The sequence below is a fragment of the Gekko japonicus genome, unplaced genomic scaffold (genome assembly GCF_001447785.1).
Source record: "Gekko japonicus isolate JY-2015 unplaced genomic scaffold, Gekko_japonicus_V1.1 scaffold43, whole genome shotgun sequence".
In the NCBI taxonomy this organism is placed as follows: Eukaryota; Metazoa; Chordata; class Lepidosauria; order Squamata; family Gekkonidae; genus Gekko; species Gekko japonicus.
In genome coordinates this window covers 554,226-564,406 of record NW_015173123.1, presented here as the reverse complement: position 1 = coordinate 564,406, position 10,181 = coordinate 554,226, and the positions used below count along the sequence as shown (strand labels likewise).

Below are 10,181 nucleotides of genomic sequence, written 5' to 3'. Positions count from 1 at the left end.
TCTCTGATCTTGCGTTTGTTCTCTTCCTTACTCTTCTGTCTGCCCTCATTCCTATTTCTAAAGCTTATCTTTTAAAAAGTGGGATAACCCTCCTGACCATTTTCATCCACTGTTTCCCCCCCCATCTCTTTTAAGAAAACTTTTTATCAACTATATTGCTTCTGTTTTTTCGTCTTGTTTTTCTTTTCTTCTTCTAAGAAGAATAACTGTAGAATAACTATTAAAGAGGGCAAAGAATTATTTCCTTCTTTTTAGGTTCTTAGTTATTTGTTGTCATAAATTCTCAAACCCCCCCCCCCCCTCTTTAGGTCTTCCTTTAAAAACAACCTCTTGCATTCACTAAGGCTCAGTCTAATTTCAGTGGTTTTAAGACCTCCTCTTGCTTTTCATAGTCTGATTAGAGTCTTTCTCTTTTTTCCTTCTTCGATTTTTAATGTTTTCTCTTCCTTAAAATTTCCTTTTTCTGTTTAGTTTTCATATTCCTTGTATGTATTGTTAATTTTCTTCCAGGTTCTGTGTTTCTTGGCCTTCCCTTAAACAGCAAACAGAGTCTTTGATCTTTTTATTTTAACCCTGAGTAACACTTGTATTCTTCCCCTGTATCTTAAGTTTCATTTACTTCACTTCTGCTTTCTTTTTCTTTTGTGTTTTTTCTTCTTTATTCTGTTCTCATAACTTTTTTGTAGGCCTTCTAATTTCCCCCCCATCTGCATAGTCTGTTATTTTTTTGCCTGTGCTGTCTGGTTCTCTAATTTGTCACCCTAAACTTTTCTCTCTTGTTAAAAGTCCCTAAATTCTGTTCCTTTGGCCTTCGTGGCTGCTCTTGCCCTCCCCTCTTGTGCCACCTGTTTTTTCCACGCAAGATTCTTTTCTCAGCCTATTCTGCTCTTCCCTTCTTTGTCTCATTTTGGTTATCATTCTTTCCCCTCACTTTCTCCTCCTTTGTCTTCTTTTGTACTAATTTTCATTCCCCATTACTTCACAACTTGATTTTACTTAGCCACTCTCCTGTCAGTTCTGGTGAAAATTACTAGCATCCATCCAAGTTAAAGTGGATGGGTATCTGCACAGAAGAGAGAGGAGTAGAGCTCTAGAAGCCCTTGAGGGATCTTCCTACACATTTGGAAGAGATAAATGAAAAGGATGTGGGAATGGAAGGGGTGGGCTTGTCAGTACTCATAACACTTCCAAGGGGGGTGAATTCACACCTTTTTCTGGGGTGGAGGGGGACTGACAAACTTCAGAACTGGCACGGAAGAAGCAGAATGAGGATGGCGTTTTAGTACCCACGGCGTTAGCCATCTTGGGGGGAAGGGGGTTTTATTGCATGCTCACGCACACGTACACAAAAGCCTCCATCTTTCTTGACTCGATGAAGATGTAAGGCCTGTTGAGCTCCCATGTTTTGTGAAGGTGGGCAACTTGTTTGTGACAGTATAGCAGACTCCATTTTCTGTGGCCAAATGACAGCTTGACCCAGTTGTTACTCCAACCAGAGGGCATTGTCTTGAATGTCTCTTTGTAGTGCCACAGTCAATGCAAAAATGATGGCGGCTTACAATGGCGGTACATCTGCGGCAGCAGCAGGTCACCACCACCACCATCACCACCACCTTTCTCACCTGCCCCCTCCTCATCTCCATCACCACCACCACTCTCAGCACCACCTGCACCCAGGCTCTGTGGCTGCGGTACATCCTGTACAGCAGCATGCCTCTTCGGCGGCGGCAGCAGCGGCAGCAGCTGCTGCAGCAGCAATGTTAAACCCAGGGCAGCAGCAGCCGTATTTTCCATCGCCAGCACCAGGTCAGGCTCCTGGACCAGCAGCAGCAGCAGCCCCAGCTCAGGTACAAGCCGCCGCAGCTGCTGCTGTAAAAGCTCACCATCATCAGCACTCGCATCATCCACAGCAGCAACTGGATATTGAGCCAGACAGGCCTATTGGATATGGTGCCTTTGGTGTTGTCTGGTGAGTACTGGGAGCACTCTCGCTCTGTATCACAGGTGGCTGCGCTTTCTTATTGTCGTTTTTGTTGGCGTCCTAGGAGACTATTTTGCAATAGGTTCCTGTCCAGATGTAACAACAGAGGGCTTACAGTGTTCAGTACGGAGGACTGAGAATCATGATCAGGAAGGCTGCAGCTAGCATTTGTATTCAGTAGCATAGAACTAAAATGAAGTTTTGAATTTGGCAGCTGTCAGATTTGCCACTGGGCTCATCCCACTTGGCAGAATTCGTAATCCACAAGGCAAAGTTGGATCAGCGCCAATAAACTTTTTTGTGGGCTTAGAAATTTACAGCGGAGGATCATAATGATTTCACTGTTTTTGCCATCACATTTCCAAATTCATTTCTCCAGTTGACAGAACCTTAAAAAATGAAAGCTCGTATTCTTTGGGTTCTTGGAGTAGCTGAGACACATACCATCCACCCCGGTGTAGTAAGAAATTACTTTTCCTTGCTTTGACTTCCTCTGGAGCGACAGCCTGTTACTGATAGATCATGGCCTAATCCAGGCTGGATTATGCTTGATGTCATTACCTTGAGACAAATGTAACATGCATGTACTTCTCATAACATTCTGTTGCTGCTTGGCTTCCATTTAGAGGTCAGCTGCTGGGCTTTAAATCTGGAAGACAATTTATTCACAATAGAATTTCCACTGTATTTTGTGGAAGGACACATAGACAGTATCTGTATCTAGTGGCTGTTTAGAGCTGGAATCCATTTCCTTAAGACTTCTGTCTTGGCATCTAATGAGTCTATTTCCCCTGCAGTAGTACATAATGTGTTCCCTAAAGCAGTAACCTCAGTACTTTGTACCTTTCTCAAGCAGATTTCCCCCCTTGGTTCATTTTGCCTTCTTCCTTTCAGTTGTTGATGACAGAGCCCCAGAAGGGTTGTACAAGGAACCTATATATTAACCACTCCCACTACTAGGCAATATTTAATGATGGCTCTGTGCTGTAACAAAGTCAGCTGTCTTGCCACCCCCCTTTAGAACAGAATATTAACCAAATGCCACTGTAGACCTGTGAAATATGTTTGCATTATTCTTTACTAATGTATACATGTTTCACTAGTTTCTTGCATTGTGCCCAAAACCCCAAGTGTACATGAATATGGCCCACTTAATTTAAGAGTTGCAAACTGAGTGAGGAGGAGAGTCTTTCACTGGCTCAGGAAATTAATTCAATAAAAAACCCTAGCCTTCATTTGAATTGTGTTCTGTGGTACCACCAGGGTGACAAGAAAAGATTCAGTAGAGCTTCCCTTTGTCATTTAAGGAGTACTTTGCTTGCTTCCATTGTCATGCTGTAGTTTTTCACCATGCCAAACTAAAACCTATCTGTTAGTGCCATGATTCACTGGACTAATATGTGCTGTAATTGAGTGCTTTAGAGCAGAGTGGTTTTGACAACTGAGGCACAGCCAGAATTAGATTGGTAACTGAAAGCATCATGTGAATGTATTGCTGAAACAGATTTCAGCATAAACACATTATTTAAGCAGGGAATGGGCAAGGGCCTGGACAGATTCTGTATTTTGTAACTTGCGAATGCTTTAGAGTGAAAGATGATTAATGATTTTGTCAAGTTCATTTTCTGTGTTTTATGATATACCTCTTTTGTCGTTCTAGAGTGTAATTTGTTGCAACCTAGTAAATGACTCTTTAGCTGCTAATTTACTTTATATGATTGGTGTCTAGATGCATGTTTTGTAACCTCTGCTGCAACTTTAAAAAAGAACATTTTGTTTTTAGAATGTTTTGACAAGGTAGGAATGGAGGATCACTGGCAAGAGGGATGCATTCACCATGGTAGCAGCAAAGAGTATAACATTTTATTGGAGGTGAAAATTGAGTGGCTTTTGTAATAAGATCGACTGTCACATTTTCACCTATCATTTTCAGCATGAAAGTAAGTTCCAGTTAATTTAGTGGGATGGACTTTATCTGCTAGTTTGGTTTTAGGATTGTGGCTCTAATTGAACTTTCAGTGAGTGATTTGTACGGAGTATTTTGAATTCTGAGCTCCATCTTCAAAGTCACGGGTATTCAGTGGTACTTGCTGTTGTTTTCTGAAATGATAAACGTATGTCTAAGTTATACCACTTTTGTCTGCTGGTGGGGCTCACTTGAACAAACAAACCTCTCAGAACAAACAAAACAGAAAAACTTCCTAGTCTTCCTAGCAAAGTAGTATGTTGCAGTCAAGGCTGTCTTGACACAGAGTCTTTGGGAGCAGGAATGTTTTTTGCTTGGAGGCAATCTCCGTGTCGTGACTCTCCACCAGCCCTGAAACTGTGCAGGCTTGACCCACGTTTATTAACATTGGTTCAGATTACATACTGTTTTCTTTGGTTATTTTAGAAGCCTTTTTTCTTTTCCAAATGCTGCTGCTGGAGTTGTTTTTTCAAGAGGGAGAACAGCATGGAAGGACAGGGGCCTTTTAATAGTTCTCTCCCCTAACTTTCTCCTTTCTGGAAAGCTGTTCCTGAGCTGTTTGTGTCCCTGCAGTGGGAAAAAGTGCAGGTGCCCATACACTTTCTCCAGTAGGGTGCTGAAATGATTTTTTCATGGGAAGGAAGTTTTTAAAAGCCCCTTTCCCCCCTCCATCCCCCCCCCCCCCCCCGCAAGGCAGAAATTTAGAAAGTCTTTTGAAACGATCACAGAAGATGTAGTTTGTGGTTTAAACCTTAGTATTAAAGAAACAAATTAAACCTAGGCCTTGGTTTGGCGCAAGCTTTGTATCTCTAATAAAGGTTTGTGATGCAACTTTGAAGCATCCTGTAGAAGACTGACAGCTAATAAAAATGACCCAAGTTGCTTTTTAAAAAAGTAGTAGACTTAAAATAAAAGGTAACATTGGAAATAAAATACTTTTGATTTCAATTTCCACAACTGAAAAAGCTGTAAATGTTTCCTGCTATTTTGGAAGCCCAAATGATGGCTAAATCTGTTGTATGCAGAGGCTTTTGGATTTTGCTAAATGGCGTTGGAATACTGTGCAAGTGATGTTGAACTCTATCAATTAAATTAGATCTGCCTTTAACTGAACTTTCAGTGCTTCTTGTAAGTGGAGAGTTGGGTAGAAGTGGCTCCCAGATAGTGTACATTTCTTGCAGTTCTGTTGCTGCAATAGGCTTTTCATTGTGGTTCAGCCATATGGGATGGATGTTCCCTGTTACAAAGGGTACAGATTAATGTGCCTTTATGGCTGCTGCCTGTAAAACTAAAACTTTCTTTATTATATTTCCTTCTTGCTGGAAATTGGCCCCCAGAGCAGCTGACAGGAGTCAGAATGCCATAGTATTTACAGCAAAAAATGAATATCAATATTCTTTGAACCAAGCTATACCTGGGCACTTTGGATAAGTGCCTTTCTTCTTCCCCCAATCATCCTAGTGAGGAAAGCTTGAGGGAGAAGGGAGGCTTTCAGTTGGATCAGACTCTAGCCACGTTGGGTCAATCCCTGGTTACTTCTGGCTCACTTTCTTTAATGGTAGATTCAGGTGGGTAGCTGTGTTGGTATGAAGCAGCAGAACAAAGTTTGAGTCCAGTGGCACCTTTAAGACAAAACGAAGAAGAAAAAACTGAAATGGTGCAAAGGGAAAAGAATCTTTAATAATTATGCAACCCCTATGCATTTCACATGCAGCTTCGTCAGGGGGAGTCTTTCAGATTCTTTTTAGTATCGTTTCCATGCATACACTTGAACAGAGTGAGCTGTTTGGACACCTGGCTCTTATCTATATGTGTGCACATGGGAACGATGTGAAAAAGCATCCGAAAGATTCCCCCAATGAAGCTACAGACGAAACATGTAGGGGTTGTAGGATTATTAAAGATTCTTTTCCCTTTGCAACATTTGCCCCCCTTTCACTCACCTTAGTACAGCTCCGTTTCTTCAGACCTTTAAGACCAACAAAGTTTTATTCAGGGTATAAGCTTTCGTGTGCGTGTACATCTGAACAAGTATTGCAAGCATGTGAAAGCTTTGTTGGTCTTAAAGCTGCCTCTGGACTCAAACTTTGTTTCTCTAATGGTATCATTGCTGATGGTTGGAAACTGGAGGGAGGGCATCATCAGCTGGTTCTGGATCCAGGCACGTGAACTTCTAATTTCATTATTGATTAAGAAAAACTGGTATGGGATGCCACAATTTAAGTGTCTAGTTCTCTCTGAGAACACTTCATCATAAAATTATTGTGCTGTTAAAAAGCTTGCTATCTCAGTTGTGAGTTCTGTTTTTCTATCTTCTGCCTTCTGAAACCTATTGAAGAAGTAAAGGAAAAATAAAATGGGAGATTTGAAGAAATGTCCCCCCCCTCATTTTTCTGATGCCCATTGAGAAGTGGGGGAGACTTTTATTTTGATAAACAATGAAGAATTTAGGGTCACGATTAATCCAGAATCCGCTCATGTTGAAACCCCCTTTGTATGTCCTCTCTGTGTCAGGCAGTATTGGTGTTTCTCTGATGGCCTCTTAAGGTTGTAGTTAAAAGGGCATCTTGTGATATGGACTGGCATCTCTCCTCATCCCTTTTACTGTGATGTTGTCATCAGTTGTGAGCTCCTAAAAGCACAATGCCCTGGCAGGTTTTCATGCAGTCCGCTGTTGCTAGTCAATTGTGGATGTGCCAAAGTGTTCTTTCTTGCTTTTTCTGCATTGCAGAACTTGGTGGTTGGTGATAAATATGGCCTCCCTTTTGGCTACAGGTAGATTTTGAGGCAGTGAGAAATTCCCAGTGGACCGAGGGCAATATAAGCTAGCCACTTTTATTTTTGTGCGGTTCAGAATAAACAAGCAAGAAGCCGGTGCAGTGTTACTCATTGACCTCTCATGATAAGTAAAAGCTTGGCAAAAAGTGGAAAACTTCCTTATAAAACAGCAAGGATTGAACACAGTTGTATATAAAGTCTTCAATTTGCATCAGTTTAATTGGCTAGGAATCGTAGGTCTGAGTCACTTACTTGAAGCAAAGCAGAGTGCTGATGCTTGTGTCTTTCGAGTGATACTGTCAGCTTTCCCTGAATGCTGTGTTCCGATCTCTGCTGTAGATAGTTTGGTTTGGAAAGCTCTTAGGGATTTGCGAAGCATGTTCCCCAAAGGCTTTATACTTAAAAGCGCCATCTTCAGGAGTTTGGTAGGGGAAAAGTATCCATGCTGCTTGAAGCCATTCTCTTTGGGAAACTGGCAAAGAAGCAACTTCAGCTAAGCTGCTCTCTGGGCTGATGGGGAACTGTTGTTCTTAGGGTATCTGAAGTGGGGAGAGGCTGAAGGCAAGTTGCTCTGATTGGAAAGAGAAAATTGTGAACTTTGTGTGCTAGAAGAATATTGTATGAGAAACAGATCAGAAAAGAGCAATTGGTATTTGGAAAGCACTGTTGCTGCTAGTGGATCTGCTGTTAGGAAGATGCCCCTCTGGTCAGGCACTAGAAAAGGAGAATAGTTTTAAAAGGACAAATTCTGCACATTATAGCCAAGAACTCTCCATACAAGAAGCTGGGTAAACCTCTAACTTAACAAGTAACAATATAAAGGTATGAACATCAGATTGATTCAGGTGGGTAGCTGTGTTGGTCTGAAGCAGCAAAACAAAGTGTGAGTCCAGTGGCCCCTTTAAGACCAACACAATATTATTCTTGGTATAAGCTTACTTTGTTGGTCTTAAGGGGGCCACTGGACTCACACTTTGTTCTAAACATCAGATTGTACAGCAAGAATGTTCTATGATAGAGTAACTTTCCAGATCTTGATTTGTTTGCGAGAAACATGGTTCAGCAACAGTGATTTAATAAATATGGCAAGTTATCAAGCCAAGTACCAGACCTCATTTAAATAATAATTGAAAAGCAGATCATTAAAAAGTAGCTGGTCCAGCCTTAGCATCAGTAAAGCATAAAGATAGAATAACTTTCCCTTAAGCAGTTCTCTGTTTGCCTCCTGCTTCTTTAATTTTTTCCCTATCAAGAAAGATTTTGTCCATGCAAAGGAATGCACCTTGAAATGGTAGCCCATGTTTTGTTTCATTGTGATTTCTATGGGGAAATGCGGGATTGTATAATTAAACCTATTGCATCTAATTGCCACAGTTTTTCTGAGGCGAAGTTAGTATGTTTTGTATTCTGACCGATGTCCCCATATTACAAGTTCAATTGCAAGGTACCTTTTGGCTGCCATAATAATCAGGGAGCAAAAGATTAGCTCCTCTATCTGATGTTTGACTGTTTTTATAATTCAAATTCTCTGTAAACTTGCCTTGTGGTATTTTGCTTTTCTTTTATGCCAATAAAGGGATTTGGATTTGAAATTTCTCTTTAAAATGATTACTTCATCGCTTCTGTTGAAGGGAGCTCTGGCTTTCAAAAACTCATGCTGGAGTAAATGTCTGTCTTCATGGTGCCACTGGACTTCTGTTTTATTTTGCTACAGTAAGCTAACATGGTAACCCCTCTGGGAGTTTTTGGTTTCAGATGTTGAATTTTCATGTTGTGCAGGTTTGATCATTAATTTGCACTTGCCTTCTAAAAAGTTTGCATTTGAATGCTGATTTATGTTTGGCCTTAAAGTGCAGTGCAGTGTTGGCATTAAAATGGGTATTATGCAGGTTGAGCAAGTGGTTGTCCTGAAGTATTACTGCATGGTTTGTCTCTTAAACTCTGCTTTTATTATGCTTCTTTGCCGTGTTTTGTTTCTGTGCTGTCCATTTTACTTTTGTTTTGTTCAGTGTGGTCAATAATGTACTGTTCACTGGCATCTCCCATCCCTCAACAGGGCTAAAATGTCCTGGATATTTTGCTGGTTGGGGTTGCTTTCACCAGATTATGAGAATGTACAGCCATTCCCATTATGCAGATAGTGCCATAGTACCATACAAGGATGCAGGTGTTGGTTGTTAAGTTTTTCAGTGTAGTAATCCGTCTGTTCAAATGCTAGAGCTATGGGTAGTGAGATTTTTAAAACACTACTTTTTGTCATCTGTATATATTCTTTTTCTTTAAAAAAAAGTACCAAGGTTTGACGCTCCATGAAAAATACACAGTGGCTGCAGCTCTCTGACCACTATTCAGATGGATGGAATAGTGCTAGCACAGGTAGCCAAACATTTTGTTTGGCCTGCTACCTTTGCTTGCATTGCAGATGTTTAAAGAAAATTTGGAGCAGATGATAAAGGTGGCATTCTTACAAGCAGAGGTGAACAGTGATGGATACTTGTGCTCTGCAAAAGTCATCATATTATGTACAAATATGCAAGGAGAATTATGCCCAGTAAAGGAAAGTGTGAGTGTGCCAGCGTAATCTTCATTTGCTTTGCATGCTACTTTGTATGAACTGAACTCCTTGGAGCATTTCCTAGAGAAACTGACCTCTTCTGTTGGCAGGAGAGTGCTGGGAATGGACAGGAAAAGATTAACTCTAGGTCTGTTTGCAGGTGCAAAGGGGCCAAGATTAGGGTTCTCACAAGACGTTTGGAGTCCCCTGGGGAATTGCAGGAGGTGAGGGTTGAACAATTGGCAAATTTCCCTCCTGAGCCATCTTCCCACTCCCTCCGGGATACTAATAATAGTATAAGCTCCTAGGTGCTTGAGCAGACCAGCCCCCCCCCACACACACACTTTGTTTAACTAATCTGACATTTCATTGCAAAACCATATTTTTCTGCTCTGCAGAGAAGTTTCTTGAATATGTAGAAACTCTGTCTTTTCTTTGGTCTTGCTTTTTGTGTGATATGAATCCCCCCCCCCAAAAAAAAACGTTGATAGTGATATTGGTCTGAAGGATGTGTTGTTGGCCTGAAGCTTGTGCATATGTTATCTATATATCTAATAGCCAAGTCGCCCCCTGGTGTGCGGATACTTATTTCCGCACATCGGGGGCAACTGGACGGGAGGGAGAGTTTTGTGCACACGTGGGGCGGTCCCCAGGTGTGCACAAAAATCAGAAACCCTGTAAAAAATATTGGGGGGATGTTTAAATCCCCCCGAAACTGACAGAGCGTCCCCTGCGCATGCGCAGGGAACGCTTTGCAGCCGGCCTCCCACTGCCGCCGCAGAGGGCGGGGGGAAGAGAGCAGCGAGGGCCGAGCGGCAAGCCGCCCTTGCTTTGGAGCCGGGGGGTGGGGGTTTGGGAGAGCAGCGAGGGGCGAGCGGCAAGCCGCTTGGCCCTCGCTTAGG

General features: G+C 41.9%; 1 protein-coding gene across 2 annotated transcripts in view; it reads left to right on the top strand.

Moving 5' to 3' along the window:
- Positions 1–652: 652 nt before the first annotated feature.
- Positions 653–10,181, top strand: part of NLK (nemo-like kinase) — a 202,154-nt gene continuing 192,625 nt past the window's right edge. For both annotated transcript variants that reach the window (XM_015421940.1, XM_015421942.1), the window contains exon 1: positions 653–1,969. In XM_015421940.1, coding sequence (XP_015277426.1) covers positions 1,512–1,969 — 458 coding nt within the window. In that variant the 5' untranslated portion in view covers positions 653–1,511. The remainder of the gene's footprint in view (positions 1,970–10,181) is intronic.